The 19,101-nt window shown below is 38.0% G+C and overlaps 1 protein-coding gene across 15 annotated transcripts in view; it reads left to right on the top strand.

The window, feature by feature from the left end:
* KMT2C (lysine methyltransferase 2C) overlaps nt 1–19,101 on the top strand; it is a 294,475-nt gene that overhangs the window by 208,109 nt on the left and 67,265 nt on the right. For 13 of the 15 annotated variants that reach the window (XR_009520703.1, XM_060021158.1, XM_060021157.1 and 10 more), the window contains 8 exons: nt 668–849; nt 1,106–1,270; nt 2,053–2,162; nt 4,520–4,585; nt 5,570–5,782; nt 12,354–12,482; nt 13,861–13,980; nt 16,824–16,954. Coding sequence is in view for 14 of the 15 variants with exons in the window: in XM_060021158.1 (XP_059877141.1) it covers nt 668–849; nt 1,106–1,270; nt 2,053–2,162; nt 4,520–4,585; nt 5,570–5,782; nt 12,354–12,482; nt 13,861–13,980; nt 16,824–16,954 (1,116 nt within the window). In the remaining variant the exon portion in view is untranslated. The remainder of the gene's footprint in view (nt 1–667; nt 850–1,105; nt 1,271–2,052; nt 2,163–4,519; nt 4,586–5,569; nt 5,783–12,353; nt 12,483–13,860; nt 13,981–16,823; nt 16,955–19,101) is intronic. The other 2 variants (XM_060021166.1, XM_060021171.1) reach the window with 2 other exon arrangements.

Here is a 19,101-nt window from a genome sequence, read left to right as displayed (position 1 = left end):
TGATGTGGCTGTTTTCTGGAATTTATTAGAAGCATAGAGATTCTCAAATTTTTCCACTTAAGTTAGACCCTTGAGGCAAAGGAGAATAAGCAGAGGGCTGAATATGAACTTAAGAAGTCCTAGCTTCTTAGCCTAAAATCCTGCAAGACCATAAAATGGCTTTGGGAACTCATGCTGTACCTTAATTTTCTTTGCATTTTTAATATTGATTTTAATATACAAGTCCTTACGTGATGTACACAAGTTTCAGGATCATGAATTCATGAAATGTCATAGATTAAAACTTTATCAATACATTTTCAAGTCCTGTGTTAACAATAATGGGGTCATTTACTTGTTTTCTTTAAAAACCAGTTACCACACCTATCAAGTGGACATAAAATCCAGAGCACAAGGTAGTTACATAAACTGAAAAGGGCATTAAAATATGGATCCCTTTATATTATTCTGTCCAGTAGGAGACTCCGAAAAGTACATGAACGTGGTCACCCCGGAATTGGGCCACTGTTGGTGCTCAGTAATGTTAGTTGCTTTTGCCTCTTTTCTGCTCCTAGGTATGTAAGCACCGAGTTCATTTGGCGCTTGATCAGATATGGCGTATTTGATCATGTTTGCATGAGGGGTAGGTTAACGTATGAATCACATGGCTTGGTTGTTTCTTTTGCAGATCACGAAAGTGGTTCTGAGCAAGGGTTGGAGGTGTCTGGAATGCACTGTGTGTGAGGCCTGTGGGAAGGCGACAGACCCAGGAAGACTCCTGCTGTGCGACGATTGTGACATAAGTTATCACACCTACTGCTTGGACCCGCCACTGCAGACAGTTCCCAAAGGAGGCTGGAAGTGCAAATGGTACCCTAGGACTTATGTTTCCCTTGTTAGACTTTTTAAGTTCAGAACTTTCCCACAATACTTTAGTTTTCACAAATTAGCAACAACTGCTTAATTGCGTGGTACATGTTTACAATGATCGATACCACTAACCAGAAAATTTTTCAAATGTGCATTAAATACTTTCCCCCTGTTCTGTTCTTGTGTAGCTTCTTGAATTTCAGTAACTAAATAACTGAGTAAATAAAATTGAGACTTGTGCGGTGTTGGGTTTCAGGTGTGTGTGGTGCAGACACTGCGGAGCGACATCTGCAGGTCTGAGATGTGAATGGCAGAACAACTACACACAGTGCGCTCCGTGTGCAAGCCTGTCCTCCTGCCCCGTCTGCTACCGAAACTATAGAGAAGAAGACCTTATTCTGCAGTGTAGACAATGTGATAGGTATTGTGCTGTTTTTCTTCATCTTTTGTAAGCTTTTCTCTCTTAAATATAGCAAAAGGAAATTGAAAAATAACTTTCTTCTATCTTAACGGTAAGAAGTAAGAGTTTTCCTTTCCAGATTTTTAGTCAGCTAGAAGCTTAACAGAAGTTTTCTGTTTCATATTCTCAGTTCTAGGCTAAACAGTTTTCACTTGGGGCTTTCTGAGGGTTGAGGTCTTTGATTTCAGTGGTATATTATTGTGCTCTGTTAGCAACATACATGTAATATTAGTGATCATATTATTTCATCAGTAGTACGGGATTCTCAGGATTCTGCCTACCAATTCTTTGTTCTAAGGCAGGGTAACTTTTATTTCCCAGTGACCGTTCATTATCACTTACACAAGCTCTGTCTACTCCACAGTAGGTGCGTCACCTGGGGCACGTACGTGCTGCACCACTCCGTTATGTGAATTCCTTTCTACTCACCCTAACTAGCTTCCGTGCTGTCTCTGAAATACTCAGTATTTTGTCATAAAGCAATTATCCCATCCTCATATAATGTGCTTTTGCTTCGTTCATAGTACTTGTTCTCATTGCTTTTTTCTTCTTCTCAGCTCTGACAGTTTTTTGGGGTCGATAGGAATGGTTAGAGAGGGGTGACATGGGCTAGGTGGGAGGAGCACGTGAGACTTGGGGGCTTTAAGGTTGGAGGCTGTCAGCTCCTGTTGCAGTTTTTAAAAGGAAGCCATCCTCAGTATATTTCTTCTTTTTTTTTTAATGTATGAATATGGTCTTTCTAGATGGATGCATGCAGTTTGTCAAAACTTAAATACTGAAGAGGAAGTGGAAAATGTAGCAGACATTGGTTTTGATTGTAGCATGTGCAGACCCTATATGCCTACATCAGATGGTAAGCAAATGATTTAAATGGTGCGTCTGTGCTCTTGGATTGATACAACTCACTTGTGCCTGCTGTCCTTAATCAGTGAGTGGGCTTAACTGTACTTCTTTTTCTCTTTTTGTGAAACTATTATTTGGACAAGTATTTTATGAAAAATAAGTTACTTTTCATTTTTAATTAACTCTCATTATCCCAATAATATGTTAAAACAATCTACTTACATAAAGGAAGTAAATTAAGAATATATTTTAGCTATAAGGTGTAATTTTTGCTTTCAAGAATCATAATGTTGGGGACTTCACTGGTGGTGCAGTCGTTAAGAATCTGCCTGCCAGTGCAGGGGACATAGGTTCAATCCCTGGTCTAGAAAGATCCCACATGCCTCGGAACAACTAAGCCTGAGCGCCACAACTACTGAGCCTGCGCTCTAGAGCCCGTGAGCCACAACTACTGAGCCTGCATGCCACAACTACTGAAGCCCGCGACCTTAGAGCCCGTGTTCCTCAACAAGAGAAGGCACCACAATGAGAAGCCCGTGCACTGCAACGAAGAGTAGCCCCCGCTCACCGCAACTAGAGAATTGCTGCGCACAGCAACGAAGACCCAATGCAGCCAAAAATAAATAAATAAATAAATTTATTTTAATTTTTTTTAGGTGTCCCTTTTAAAAAAAGATTTTTAACATCTTTATTGCAGTATAATTGCTTTACACTGTTGTTTTAGTTTCTGCTGTATAACAAAGTGAATCAGGTATACGTATACATATATCCCCTCCCTCTTGCATCTCCCTCCCACCCTCCTTATCCCACCCCTCTAGGTGGTCACAAACCACCGATCTGATCTCCCTGTGCTATGTGGCTGCTATCTATTTTACATTTGGTAGTGTATATATGTCAGAGCTACTCTCTCACTTCGTCCCAGCTTACCCTTCCCCCTCCCCATATCAAGTCCATTCTCTACGTCTATATCTTTATTCCATCCTGCCCCTAGGTTATTCAGAACTTTTTTTTTTTTAGATTCCATATATGTGTTAACATACGGTATTTGTCTTTCTCTTTTTGACTTACTTCACTCTGTATGACAGACTCTAGGTCTATCCACCTCACTACAAGTAACTCAATTTCGTTTCTGTTTTGGCTGAGTAATATTCCATTGTATATATGTGCCACATCTTCTTTATCCATTCATCTTTCGATGGACACTTAGGTTGCTTCCGTGTCCTGGCTATTGTAAATAGTGCTGCAATGAACATTGTGGTACATGACTCTTTATGAATTATGGTTTTCTCAGGGTATATGCCCAGTAGCGGGATTGCTGGGGTCATATGGTAGTTCTATTTTTAGTTTTTTAAGGAACCTCCATACTGTTCTCCAGAGTGGCTGTATCAATTTACATTCCCACCTACAGTGCAACAGGGTTCCCTTTTCTCCACACCCTCTCCAGCATTTATTGTTTGTAGATTTTTTGATGGTGGCCATTCTGACTGGTGTGAGGAGATACCTCAGTGTAGTTTTGATTTGCATTTCTCTAATGATTAGTAATGTTGAACACCTTTTCATGTGTTTGTTGGCCATCTGTATGTCTTCTTTGGAGAAATGTCTATTTAGTTCTTCTGCCCATTTTTGGATTTGGTTGTTTGGTTTTTTTGATACTGAGCTACATGAGCTGCTTGTATATTTTGGAGATTAATCCTTTGTCAGTTGCTTTGTTTGCAAATATTTTTTCCCATTCTGAGGGTTATCTTTTCATCTTGTTTATGGTTTCCTTTGCTGTGCAAAAGCTTTTAAGTTTCACTAGGTCCCATTTGTTTACTTTTGTTTTTATTTCCATTTCTCTAGGAGGAGGGTCAAAAAGTATCTTGCTGTGATTTATGTCATAGAGTGTTCTCCTGTGTTTTCCTCTAAGAATTTTATAGTGTCTGGCCTTACATTTAGGTCTTTAATCCATTTTGAGTTTATGTTTGTGTATGGTGTTAGGGAGTGTTCTAATTTCATTCTTTTACATGTAGCTGTCCAGTTTTCCTAGCACCACTTATTGAAAAATAAATAAAATAAATAAATTTATTTTAAAAAAGACTCATAATCTTGTAGTTATTAGCAATACATAGGAATCCAGTACATTGGTTCTTTATCTTTACCAGTTTTTCTTCCATGATGTTGTGTATTTCCTCCACCATTTCTCTTTGTTGTTTTAAAGGCAGCTTTTAATTCTATTTAATTTAATTCTGTTTAGTTTTCAAGCATTTATTTTAGTAAAATGGGTACAGTAGTAGAAACTTTAATCATATGTAAATCTTTAAATACACCTTACCTTTTGTGAAAAAATCACGAGTTTTTGTTTTTGTTTTTGTTTTTTTTCCATTTCAGTGCCTTCCTCAGACTGCTGTGAATCTTCACTTGTAGCACAAATTGTCACAAAAGTGAAAGAGCTAGGTAAAATCTGAAATGCTTTCCTTGACTGTTCTTTACAAAAAGCAAAGAAATGCTTTTATATAACTGAATTGTGACACGTTACATGAATCCTGCCTTACTCATGTGGGTGTTCAGTGTAAATTTCCTAATGTTGGTAATCATTTCTGTAATTACATACAAAATGTCTGTCTTTCCCAGCTTTAGAGGGACAGTATTCCTACAGATCTCACCAAATTGGCAGTGAAAATAACCAGTTTTGAAATAACCGTTAACTACATACTTGTTTTGGTTTCATTGATACATTATTGTGTTTAGTTGTCAGTTAGACTAGACAATAAGGCCTAGTTAACAAAGAGATTTCTTCAGAATTCATTCTCTTACTATTTTTTTCTGGAATAGATCAGCCTAGAATAGTGACTAACATGATATTCTTATTAAACCCTCAGTCTTTTGCCTACTTCTATTTGATATCATCTGATACAAAAACATTTGGATCGTACAGAAATTTTTCTAATGAAGAGCAATTTTGTACACTTAAATTTTTGCAGAATTTCTGCTTATTTACTACCTCTCCTTGTAAGTGATTATACTGATGCTTTGATTTCCAAATGGGCTTATGGAGTATTTTTCTTCCTCTTCTGTAAATTGATCCTCACCTTTTAGTCTGAAAGGACACTCTAGGAAAAGGCTCATAGTCGAGTGACTGAAGCATTGCTTTTAGCTTCCGTGCTTTCTTTTTAAATCCCTGTATTGATACATGAAAATAGAAATGCCAGGAAGACCATTTAAAAAAAAACTTACAACCTTTCTCTCTATAATTCAAGGAGGTTTGACCAGCTATGCTTACTTTTAACTGAGTACTGTTAATTATTTGTGCATTTCATAGGTAATTGGTTTATAGAAGTCACATTCCCTTGACACGGTCCTTATGGAACAATAATCAACTTATCAATCAAAATTAAAATGAAAGTTTTAATTTGTATCCTTGGGATATTGTAATTTTAGATCCACCCAAGACCTACACCCAGGATGGTGTATGTTTGACTGAATCAGGGATGACTCAGTTACAGAGCCTCACAGTTACTGTTCCAAGAAGAAAACGGTCAAAACCAAAGTTGAAGTTGAAGATCATAAATCAGAATAGCGTGGCCGTCCTTCAGACCCCTCCAGACATCCAATCAGAGCATTCGAGGGATGGTGAAATGGATGATAGTCGAGGTAATACTTACATATTTTCCATGGAATATGTTTGCCAAAATAAAGAATATAAAAGAGCTTTTAAAATTATTTGATTTATCTAAGGGTAGATCCTGCTGACTTAGAAGGTAACCCTTGGTGTGACACTGTCCTGCGTCAGTGGTCTTCCGAGACCTTGCCTTTTCAGGTTCTCTTCGTTTCATGTATCCTAGAACAGACCTATATTACAGAAATTTCCAGGAGCACCATATCTTTGAAGGTCACAGATCTTTTCAGATCTTTTCGGGGTTTGCCAGATAGCTGCATAAACCTCTTCAGATGCTGTGAACTTGGATTCCATGGTTAAGTTAAAGTAGAACTCCATGCAATCTAGAAATGAAAGACCATCATTAATGTTCAAATATAAGCTTATATGCACAGATACTCATCATAAACCATCTGTTTATAAACAGTTTCTTGATCAGGTTTTCCTGGCTGAATTTTCTTGAGATGAAAAAATAATTTTAGTGGCATTAAATTCAACATGAGTTTTATTTTTGCTTTTCTCTGAAGAAGATTGCCATAGGCTTGTTTGTTTTTAGGGTGGTTATTTCTTTTCAATTGATTCAAAAATAAAGTAATAGTTGTTTTTGTTCCATCACATCTTATCATTTACCAGTATTTATTGAATGCCTGCTGTGTGCCAGATGTTGGAAGTCATGTCAGTGAGCAAAGCAGATAAAATTCTCTGCTCATGGAACTAACATTTTAATGTTAGGAGAAAAGATCATTAAAAAGACATAACGTAATAAGTTAATAAAGATGTGTTTGGCAAGTGCTGTTGAGAGGACTTGGGAGCACAGACAGTGGGCTGAGGGCCCAGATGAACTGGAAGCCATATTTAAGCACCGACTTTAAAGAGTTGAGTGAGCCCCTCGATTATCTGAGGGAAGAGACAACGGGAAAGACCCTGAGTGGGATGTGCCTATAACATTTGCTGAACGTTGTGGAGAACAGTGTGTCCAGCACAGTGAGCAAAGGGATAAAGGCCTGTGATGAGATCAGAGTTGTGAGGAGAGGTGGGGTGACTCAGTAGGTCCTGTAGGACCGTAAAGGTGATGCTTAAGGCATTTACTGTAAGTGGAATGGGAGGTTGTTTGGAGGTATCTGATGAGAACAGTGGCGAAGTCTTACTTACAGTTTAAAAGGAACACTGCTGTGATGTAAACAGACTTTTAAGCCCAAGAGTTGTAGCAAGCAGTTCAGGCAGGAGGCTCTTGCAGCCGTCCAGGTGAGAGTTGATGGTGGCTTAGCATGGGTCTGTGCGTGCTCCTATTTATCAACTAATCCTCACATTTCTTTTGCAGTAGTGTGTTTTTGGGTCTGTGTGGTTGGAGAAAAGCTTTCTGATGCTTACGTATAACTCATTTTCAAGTACTGTTGAACAGAAGTTCATTTTGAAGTTTTCAGTGATTTGAGGCTTGTGAAGAAGTAGGCTGTGTATCTGGGAGGAATTGACCTGATTTTACCGTCAGCCAAAGTCCAGTGAAGAATTGCAGTTTCTGAGGGTGTCAGAAAATGCCTGAAGAATGGTTTTCCCTTAAACCTGAGAAATGCTGCATTTCACAAAATTTGAAAGGTTTCTTGGTAGTACACACTAATTCCCAAAGTATGAAATTATAGAGGGAAGAAATGTTTGTTGATGTTTGTTTACAAACAAAACATCAATAGAAAGACCCGAGAAGGTTTTCCCTATGACTACCGTTCTGTAAAACGACACTGTGAGAAATGGTAGATATTTCTGCAGCTGTACAGTTTCCAAATTGAGGCTGCCAGCAGGGAGATCCCCATAGAAGTAATACTGTCCATCATATTATACACATAATACATATGTAATTTTAGATTCCACAGGAGTCGACGAAGTCCACATGAACTTGTGATGCTCCTGAAATATTGCAGCAATACTCACCTTTTTGGGGGTTGTTTTTGTTCATTTTTAAACTCTTCTGATAAACGTTTCTTAAGGAAAATAAGTCATAAACTATCACCTTAGCATATCAGAAACAAACTTGTGCGATAAAAGCAGGCTCCTGGGGTCTGGATAGCCTGTTAGTGCAAAAAAAAAACCAAATCTAAAGAAAATAAAACTGCTGTCTGTGTCTCAAGAGTGGGAGCGCCGGGGGTGGGGGGAAAACAGTGGGAACACGGGGACTTCCCAGGTGGTGCAGTGGTTCAGAATCCACCTGCCAGTTCAGGGGACACGGGTTCTATCCCTCCTCCGGGAATATCTCACATGCCGCGGAGCAAGTAGGCCCGTGCAACACACCTACTGAGCCTGCGCTCTAGAGCCTGTGAGCCACAGCTGCTGAGCCTACGTGCCGAAACTACTGAAGCCCGCGCACCTAGAGCCCGTGCTCCGCAACAAGAGAAGCCATCGCAATGAGAAGCCCGTGCTCCACAACAAGAGAAGCCATCGCAATGAGAAGCCCGTGCACTGCAACCAAGAGTAGCCCCCACTCGCTGCAACTAGAGAAAGCCCGTGCGCAGCAACGAAGACCCAATGCCCACAAAAATAAATACATAAATTTATTAAAAAAAAAAAAAAGATGAGTGGGAGCACAGTGCTTCCCTCTCAGTTGCTGCCCCCCGTGGACCCTCACAGCATGGTGGGGACATCAGGAGGTGGGGAGTGAGACCGCGCCCAGGCTGTGGCAGGCATGGTGTGGGGCCGATTGAGAGGAGAGGGAGCAGCCGGGTGGGTCGGTTATCACCTCCTGCAATTTGTTATCGGTCATTTTCTCAATGCTTTAAATTTTGTTTTGGGGCAAGTAATATATTCACATGTTTTAAACTGCACAAGAATAAGGGTGTTTCTCTCTTCCCTGTCCTGCCAGTTCACTTCTCCAGACGCAGCCATTCTTTGTGTCCTTCCAGAGGTGTTTTGTTCATGTACAAGCACATGGATATATATTTTGTGTTCTTTTGTCTTACTGTTCTTGCTTTTATGTTATTCTTCATTTTTCATGGCCTCATTTTTCATATTCCTTTGTATGGATGTAAGTAACTCAGTTCCCAAACTGATAAGACCTTTAGGGGTTTTGTTTGTTTGTTTTTTCAGTCTTTTATTGTGTGTTTCCTGAGATTTCATGTATTCCTCCTTGTTTCTCTCCCTCATTTTTGGTGGGCATACCTTCTTTTGTTTCTTGAGAGAGAATGCATGGAAGGTAAATTTGAGAGGTTATGTACTTTTGAAAGTGTACCCTCCCACCTGACTGATCTTTTCCAGGTTGGAATTCAATTTTCCCTTCAGCGTTTTGAAGTCATCGATCCAGTGTCTTTTAGTTCCTGGTATATAGGGAACTTGATACTTTTTATATGGTCCGTGTTCTCTCTGGAAGCTCTTGGGATTTTAGGAAATTCTTCGTTTGCAGTGTTCTGAAATTTGGTGAAGATATGTCTGTTTCACTCTGTTAGGGATGTTTTTCCTTTCTTTTGTCAGGCACTGAGTGGTCCCTTTTGTCTGCCATCTCACACCCCTCAGCGTTAGGAAGTGTTCTTGAAACGATTGATTCTCCCCCTCGGTGCCCCGTCTTCTTTTTCTTGACCCTGCTATTCAGATGTGAGACCCACTCAGCCCATTCTCCCTGTCTTTTCTCTCCTCCTTTCCAGCTCAGGCCTTTGCATTTTACTCTAAAGTAAATTTTTTATTTTATTTTTCTATCCCTCTACTGATTTTCATTTTTGTTTTGTTTTCAAATATCATGGATTAATTTCCAAGAGCTTTCTTTCCTTCCTTTGCATGTTCCTTTTCATAGCATCCTATTCTTGCCTCATGAATGTTTTATCTTACCTGTTGGAGGATTGAAAAATTTTTTCTAATGTTTTCTTTTTCCTGCCTAGTCTTTCAATTCCCAGTTGCATTTTGTGGTCTCAGGTCTCTAGCTTTCTCATGTGATAGATAATCCTTGGTTGTCCGTGTGTGATTAAAAGTGAGGACTAAAAGTGGTGATTGGAAAAATAAATTAATAATTTTTTAAAAAAATAAGGAATGAGTGATTAAAAATGATGAAAATCTTCAAGTGTGTGGGGGGTATTTGTTGGCTAAGCTTTTGTGATCTGTGCTCACTATTTGGAAAATCCCCTAGTGTCAGTACCTTTAGACATTTCTCTTGGACTGGTCAGGTTTCCCAGAAGAATCTTCCTGTCTCCTGCTTGGACAGTAGAGGTTTAGCTGCTGGCTTTCTGGGAGTTTAGTGGGGAAAGGCCCCAGGGGAGAGAGGGTCAGTATTTAACATGCCTGTAGTCACTTAATCCTGTTTTCAGTCCATGACTCCAGTGTTGAGTTTGAGTGTCTTGAGTGAGTGTGAATGGCACTGTGAGTGTGAATGGCAGCCTCACAGTGTGTGAAGTTGGGAAGGTCATAGGGATTATGGCTTCTGTAGTTAATATTGATATAAAACTCTCTTTGCTTTAGCTGCCTCCCACCCATTTCCAAAGGTACCTGGCTCTGCCAGTTCTTCAACCTTTTGAGGATTGTGATAAGGTTGGATTTTTTTCTTGGTTCCTTCCACTTTCAACTGAGAATTTGTATTTCCTGAGTCAGTTTTCATCTCTCTTTCTCTTTCCAAATTTGTGGCTTTTCTTCTTTCCTGTTTTTTCTGTCTTTGTTGGTTTATCTTTTAAAAATAGATTGCTTTACTGTACATAGGGTTTTGGGAGAGTGAAATTAGATACATGAATTTAGTCTACCATCTTAAACGTAAATTCCCTCTCATATATTTCAGTGGGTTTATTTTAAGGTAAATAATTGCTAGCTTGTTACCTTTGGTGTTTGCTAAGTTTCAGTAAATAAATAAATAGATAAAATTTTCATGGTTTAATCTTAGCTGTAGAAAGCAGTTATCAGATTGTTATAGAATTGACCTTAAACACTGACCTAATATTATTGAAAACAAATACACTACTCATGGTATTACAGAAGTATGCATAATACTTAGAATATTGAAGAAAAGTGTTAACAATTTATTGTTAAATGTATTTGATAACTTTTTTTTCTCCTAAAGCACAGCGTAAAGCATATACAGCTTGAAAAGTTTTGATTACCATGATTTTAAAACAGCATTCCTCTCTAGGAACTGAGCTTTTGTATGCATTGCTTAGTTTCATTGTTTACTTACATTTGGTGAAAAATTTGTTGAACACCTATTACGTACCGTGCTAAGGATGCAGCTGTTAATAAGAGTCTTAGATAAGGAGAATATAGTCTAGCAAGGAAACAGACATTAAAAGAACCAATTCAAATAAAGCATAATGTTAACGTACAGGAGCATGTATAACTGTGGGAATTCTCTAAGAAAGTGATGGTTATAAAATCCTGAGGGTTCCCTGGTGGCACAGTGGTTAAGAATCCACCTGCCAATGCAGGGGACACGGGTTCGAGCCCTGGTCTGGGAAGATCCCACATGCCACGGAGCACCTAAGCCCGTGAGCCACAACTACTGAGCCCTTGCACCACAACTACTGAAGCCTGCACGCCTAGAGCCCGTGCTCCACAACAAGAGAAGCCACTGCAATGAGAAGCCCGCGCACCACAACAAAGAGTAGCCCCTACTCGCCACAGCTAGAGAAAGCCCGCGTGCAGCAACAAAGACCCAACGAAGCCCCCCCCAAAAAAAAAAATCCTGAAAGATGGGTAGGTGGAAGGTGGCAGAGGTGGAAAGGGAGCTTGATGTGCTCAGGGAGCTGAGCGTAGCTTGCATAGTGGGAGTGAGATGAAGCTGGAGAGTTCACAGGACACTGTTATAATGGGCCTTACAATTTGGATTTCATTTTGAGGCCACTAGGAAGACATTAAAGGATTTTTAAGCAGAAAATTGATACTTTTCCATTGATAAATTGATATTTATAGAAACATCATTTAGGCTGCAATTTAAAGAACTGATTGGAGAGGAGGGTAAGCATGGAGGCAAGGCAGAACAGGCGGGGAGGGAATGCAGTAAGTCAAGATTGGACTCAGGTGGTAGTTGAGGGAAATAGAATGTCCTTGGGAGATACTGAGGAGTCCTGATTGAACGAGAAAAGAAATTAGGAATTGTCAAGGCTGTCTCCTAGGAATCTGCCTCCTGCATGGTACGTTTCCATGTCTTTTAATGATGATAGGTAAACCCTGGGAAAGGGAGAAGGTTCATCTTAAATTAGTAGTTCAATTTTGTATATAAAGTTTTCAGTAACTGGGTAATATCTAATTACAGATTAGTTGGAGCTCAAGAGAGTTGTAGGCTAGAGAGACAGCCTTGGGGTCCTGGACCTGAAGACATAATTAAAAGCAAGGGAATGATAGGTTAAGTGCAGATTGATTTATAATTGTCTTTGGGAGCATTCTCTATGTGTTTCCCCTTCTCTTATTCTTATGTTTCATTTCCTGAGAACATTGCACTAATTAGCATGAGTTCTGTATCCCTTAGGGGGCCTTTTCTGTCTCTATACTTTCCCTGTCAACCGGGATGCATGATTAGAATGGCTCCGCAGCCACTTTGCTTTGTATTTCCTGTTACATAGGAATTGTGTATTTGATAACTTTTTCAGTTTTATCTGTACGTTTACTTTTTTCCAGAAGGAGAACTTATGGATTGTGATGGAAAATCGGAATCTAGTCCTGAACGGGAAGCTGTGGATGATGAAACTAAGGGAGTAGAAGGAACAGAGGGTGTCAAAAAGAGAAAAAGGAAACCATACAGACCAGGTATAGTGCCTGAGCTAGACATCTTAATATAATCAGAACTTAGTTAATTTAAGAAAAATATGATATTGAGGGCTTCAAATATAATGAAATAAACAGGATGAAATATAACTTCTTAAGAACTCTCTAAGCTGAAACTTAGAGAGTTTTTTAGGCTGCGCCGTGCGGCCTGCGGATCTCAGTTCCCCAACCAGGGATCAAACCTGGGCCCTGCTGCATTGGGAGCGCAGGGTCTTAACCACTGGACTGCTCGGGAAGTCCCCAGAACTTGTAGGTTTTTTAGGCAGTTATTAATGTCTGTTTACCAGTGAATGAGGTAGTTTATTGAATCAGTTCAATCTTTATTCTTCTGATTGCTTATATTTTATTGGTAAGAGTGATCGAAATACCTTCTGATGTGTAAGGAAAAACTCTGTGTGTGTTTTCTGCTAGACCTTAAAAGGTAACCTTCCTTACAGATGAGCCACGTTTATAACAAGGGCCTAGATTAGCTTCGTCCAAATCACTGTATGAAAATGATTTCATTTCTTCGTAATTATGAGGCTTATAAGTGCACCTACTTTTTTAGACACTGCCAAATTCCTTCCAGGAACTTACAGTTAAATGTTAGGGTTTTTTTGTTTTTTCTTTTTCTGCCTTACATGGAAGTTATCCATGTAAGGGACCCATTTGAGGGGCCCATTAGATCACAAAGTATATTGCTAGACAACTATCATATGACAGAAGCTGTTAGTGTTACTATGTGTCAGGCACTGTTCTCAGCACTTACATCTATTTATTTAGTGTTTATCGTATGTGTATAGGAGATACTATACATTATCCCTTTTTTTACCAGTGAGGTAACTGAAGCAATGAAAAGTTAAATAACCTGCCCAAAGTCTAGTAGTAACCAGAATTACACAGTTTGACTCGTCTAAGAACTTTAGGAATAACTAGACACATTACCCCAGAAGTCATGTTGATTTTTGCTTGGATCATCTAGTTTAGTTTGTATCTTGTATCTGTTCTCCCTCAGCTAACATACAAATAATTTGAATGATGATCTATGAGCTACTAGCATTAAGGAAACAAGCATAATTTACTATAATGTTTACCCTGACATCGTTTAGGAGAAGAAATACATGCAGTCTTCTGTACTTTAATGAATTTGTATTCCTATTTGGTTATGAATGAGGTAACAATAACTTTGATCTCTTTTATTTGCTTATTTCCAAACTCTTGTATTTTGCATTAAAATGAGATTATTGATTTAAGTTAACCCATATTGAATTTGGGAAAAGCCTCACTGTTTAAGACTAAGCAATTGCACCCTACTTACTGTGGAATTACAGGGAGAAATTAGTAGTTATTTACAAGATTACCTAATTTCTGTTTTGGATAGGTATTGGTGGATTTATGGTACGACAAAGAAGTCGAACTGGGCAAGGAAAAACCAAAAGATCTGTGATCAGAAAAGATTCCTCAGGCTCCATTTCTGAGCAGTTACCTAGCAGAGATGATGGTATGGTACTGATTTTGTTTGATTTAACCCTCTTATCTTGATATCCCCATTGAAAAGAACTATCCTAAATAATGTTACAACGACAACCTTATTGCTTCTTAGTGATGGAAGGATTTGAGTGCCTGTAAAGTTCATATCTGCAATATAGAAATTAGGTTTGATAAGAAAATTATTTAAATCCAATCAATTATATTGCTTTGAGATTACTTTAAGAAGGGACTGAGAATATGCGGGACTGAATAGGGATTGAATCACATAGTTATGTCTGGTACTTTCTGGCCATCTCACAAAAGGCCTTTCTTTGCCTGCATTAGCTACTTGGCATAAAATTGGAAACTTTTTAGACTATATAGTTGAAAGTGACAGCGTATCCCAATAATTTATAACAAAGGTGTATAGTGTTTTAGAAATATATCTTCCAATTATTAGTCTGTCATTGTTACTTAGAGTTTCAAAGAAAGCTAAATCATTGCTTAAGTCATAGCTGAAGAATTGGTCCTAATGAAGACTTTGCAATCAGTATGGTCATGATCTGTACACTTTCTGTATTTTAAATATTTTATATAGAATCTGAAGAAAAAAGATGTTTTTGTCATATTCTTTGAATAGAGTTCTTTTATTACTATGTGATAGGGTTTTGGCCTGTGAATGAATTTCAGAAAAATTGCTGCACATTTTTAAAAGGAAGCACCATAATAGTTTTAAAGAAGTTTCTAATATGACTTAACATGGCTGTAATAAGCCCCAGTTAAGAAATGTGATATGTTCAATGAAACAATTTTTTTGTTTTCATCTTCGTCTCTATTTTGTCTTCTATATAATTTTATTTTTATCATTTAGTTCAGTATTTTTCGTTTGTGTCATCCAATGTCATCCACTGAGTTTTTAATTTATTATGCATTTTTCCTTTTCTAAACTACTTTTTTTGATATTTTAACACTTTGTAGCTTCTTTTTACAGCTTATTCCTCCCAGTTTTAGTTGATTTAGAATATAACATTTCTAAAACCTTTGCATATCTGATTCTGCTCTGTATCTCCTGGCCCTGTCTCCTAGTGCCTCATTTCGTTGTGTTTATGGTGTGAGATAGATACATATACATTAAACAGCAACAAAATTTTTTTTAAACTGTGAGCTCATATTCTTTAGAACATTCTCTGAACTTCTTGAGGACTGAAGTGAAGGTTGGTTACTTCAGAGAATATTTGTTGCCAGGAACATGAGGTGCTATTCCCCTAGGACTCCTTTAAGCTAAATTCTTAGCTTGAAGTTTTTTGGTCCACCTATGTTATATAAATTCAGATTTCTTACATATCAGGGCTGTACTGAGTTTATGAACTCTCCGGGAAGATTTTCATTTTTTTGCCTTTCTACCCAGCACCTTATTCAGTGACGAGATGACAAGCAGTTTTCTTTGCTGTCAGGTTGGCGGGGGTGGTGGTGGTGGTGGTGAGTGATGTGTGGAGGACCAGGGGAACGGGAGGGTGTGTTTCTTGTTAAACCAGCCCTGGTGTGGAGTCCTTCAGGGTCCCCCCTTTATACAGACAGCTTCTGGTTAATCTCTACACCTTGGGAAGAAGCTGTAGGCTTTGTCTTCTATTCCCCATTCCTCATAAGGCTCTGAAAACTGGAGTTCAAGGTCACTAGATTTTAGCAAAATTTCAGAGAGCTTTATTTAGTTCTTTGCTTATTTCTGTGATTCCTATTTTACCTTAATTTTTGGTCTTGGAGAATTCTTTATTTTCTGTTTCGATTACTGCTGTATTTTTTTTTTTTTTTTTTTTGCGGTACGCGGGCCCCTCACTGCTGTGGCCTCTCCCGTTGCGGAGCACAGGCTCCGGACGCGCAGGCTCAGCGGCCATGGCTCACGGGCCCAGCCGCTCCGCGGCATGTGGGATCTTCCCGGACCGGGGCACGAACCCGTGTCCCCTGCATTGGCAGGCGGACTCCCAACCACTGCGCCACCAGGGAAGCACTACTGCTGTATTTTTTAAAAAATGTTCAGAAAATGTTTATCCACTATGTTTAGTTGTTTTCAGTCCACCTATGTAGTCTGGCAACAAAAGTGCCCACACTGATTTTCAGAAGGCATGTGCCTTTTGCCTAAAGTATGTGAGGGTATCATTTGATTGCTTGCTTACCTGCTTTAAGTGGTGTACTTGTTTTATTGCTAAGTTCATAGTCCAACATTTTGGATTTTCGCATTTCTTTGATTTTAAATTTGAGCATTCATAGCATATTTATTATCATATTCATAGATAGTCATATATTATCACAATATGTATGTACTCCAGATACCTAATTTGCAGTAAATCCCTGAACTTGAATTGCTGGATTGAAGGACACACATTTTTTAAAAGACTTTTGTTAGATAGTCCCAATAAACTCTAGCAAAAGGTTGTACCCACTAAATTCCCTTTAGTAGTGTTCGAGTAGCCATTTATCCATACTCATTAGCATTGAGTATGTATTTTCCTTCTTTTAATCTTTAACAAAATGTCAACATTAAAAAAATCAAGTTTCTACTTTGTGAAGAAGAAAATACTCATTAAGAAACAATGGGAAGCATGCTGATAATAAGTAGGCATGAAATGAATTTTTTATGATACTTAAAAATTAATAAACTTACTTTGAGGCCTTTTTATGAAAAAGGTAATTTGTCAAGTCATTATGCTGTGTACCTTAAACTTAGTTGTATGTCAGCTATATCTCAATAAAACTGAAAGAAAAAGGAAAAAGCTTGTTTATGTGGAACTGTATGTTGGTAAGTTATAAAATTACTTTTGGTGGGCTTATCTGAAAATTTTAAATACCACATATTTATAAATGTGACTATTGTTTCAGGCTGGAGTGAGCAGTTACCAGATACTCTAGTTGATGAATCTGTTTCTGTTACTGAAAACACTGAAAAAATAAAGAAGAGATACCGAAAAAGGAAAAATAAGCTTGAAGAAATTTTCCCTGCCTATTTACAAGTAATATTTTGCTTTATATTATTTATTTGTTAATGAAAGAAACGTAAAGTGATGTATCGAGTTTTGAAAAAGAGTTTTGTTGTTTTTGTACATGTTTTAATCAGTCATCATAAATGCCATTTTTTATCTTCCAGAGCCTCTTAAACATTACATTTATCTTCTTTGTGCTTTGATACTTTTTACAAAGTTCTTTTTTTAATCCCAGTTTTTCATTTATAAATTTCATAAGAAACACAAGAACTCTTTGGCTGGGAAAAGCTCATTCTTCCAAACCAGTTATACCTGTGTGCTCTGCAAACGCAAGTCTGGTGGACAGCTTCCTTTGCTAGTACGGGTTACAGTAATTATGTTCACTGAATGATGATGGGTTTTTAGCTGCCAGAATTGCAGCTTTCATAATATTTACCACTTTTACAGGCCTAGTGAACCAAAGGTTTAGGCTGAACTGTTTTTGTTTTCTAAAATATACATCAGGAAAATATCCCTCAATATGAAGAAATTGTTTGATAGATGTAAATAGAAATCCTTCTAGTTCATCTTGTAAACATTTAAGTCTCAGAAGCGTTCAAGGCCATGTGGTACATTGGAAAGAACCCTACATCAGAAATAGGACTGAGCTGTAAAGGCTGGCTCAGCCATAGCTCATTCTAGATTCTTGAGCATGTAATTCATCCTTCCTTGGCCTCTCTTCCTTCATGTGTAGAAATTGAATTGGATCAGACTGTCATTGAGTGTCCATCTGATCTGTCCCTCCCACGCAGCTATGGCGAACATAGATAGCTCTTCATTGCTTGAGTTGTAATGTTTTTTTTTAACCTTAATTTTCCAATTAGCTATTACTAATTTAATTGGTTTTAAAGGCATTTCCTTTCAATTAACCTACAGCTTCCTCAATTTTTTTAGTAATTAGAAGTGTAAAATTCAAATATTCATTTGACTAAAATGTCTTCTATATTTATCAAATAAGACTTTAAAGCATAAGTACCTTAAGTATATAATAATATTTATGAGTGAATTTTTGTTAGACAACTAACATCATAAGGGCAGTGTCCATTTTAAAGAGTGCAGTCTTTAAAGTCAGAGCCCTGGGTTTGAATGCCACTATTGCTACCAGTTAGCTATGTGATTTTGTTTTATTTAACAACTCTGTGCCCCAGTTTTCTCATCTATAAAATTGTGGTAATACCTACTGTACAGAAATGTTGAGAGATGAAATAAGAATTGTGGATGTAAAGTGCTTAACTCTGCACCTTACATTTTATCTATCTTTAATAAATGTTTTATTTTCCCCTTATTCCCTTCACATACCTATTCATTCTAGCTTTGTACCTTTAAAAAATATGTAACAGTAATTTTATTGTTCAGGAAATAGAACCATTTATTGTTTAGATTATATTTAATTGCACCCTTTGTGTTGTCTCCTGTGCCCTTCACCTCCCATCTTAATAGTCCTTCCTGGGAGTATTGAGTAGATGGCATGCCCCCCTCCTCCTGTTGACCCTTCTGTAAAGTGTAATGTACATTTAGGAAGCTTTCTTTAGCTTTTTAATGGAAGTATTGATATGAAAACTGACCATTTCATACTTTTGCAAAAGAGCCTTTAAAAATAGTGGATCTGATTTCCTGATTACTGCTGTGATCTAAATCTGTTGATCGGGATTGTTTCTTTTGGTGTACAGGTGTAATTCCCCTGTTGTCCATCAGTAATATATAGCTTTTTTGATGTGCAGGAACCTTTTGTGATAGTACTATTTCTTGGACATCTTGTGATAGCAATTGTATTTTTTTTCGCCATTGTTCAGGGGTGGGGTGGGGCATACATAATATATAGTGATGAAAACCCGCCAGGAATTCAGTAACAGTGTTTTTCTAGCTTTTCTTTATTAATCACAACAGTGTCAAGATAAACTATAAATAATTGTATAATCCACCCAGTAGAAATAGTTACCTGGCCTATTAAGAGCTGGTGGTACCACATGGCCATAGGAACCCCTGTAGTAGATCTGAAGTCCCCAGGTTCTGGTCATCACTGAACACTATTAAGTCACAAACCAGGTGGAGCCACTCCCTTACGTTAACTGCAGGAAACAAAAAGCTGCCAAAGTAGTAAGAACGTAACAGTTTTTGATAAATACCACTAAATTCAT

The sequence above is a fragment of the Delphinus delphis genome, chromosome 9 (assembly GCF_949987515.2).
Source record: "Delphinus delphis chromosome 9, mDelDel1.2, whole genome shotgun sequence".
Classification (NCBI taxonomy): Eukaryota; Metazoa; Chordata; class Mammalia; order Artiodactyla; family Delphinidae; genus Delphinus; species Delphinus delphis.
This window is presented reverse-complemented; position numbering and strand designations above follow the sequence as displayed.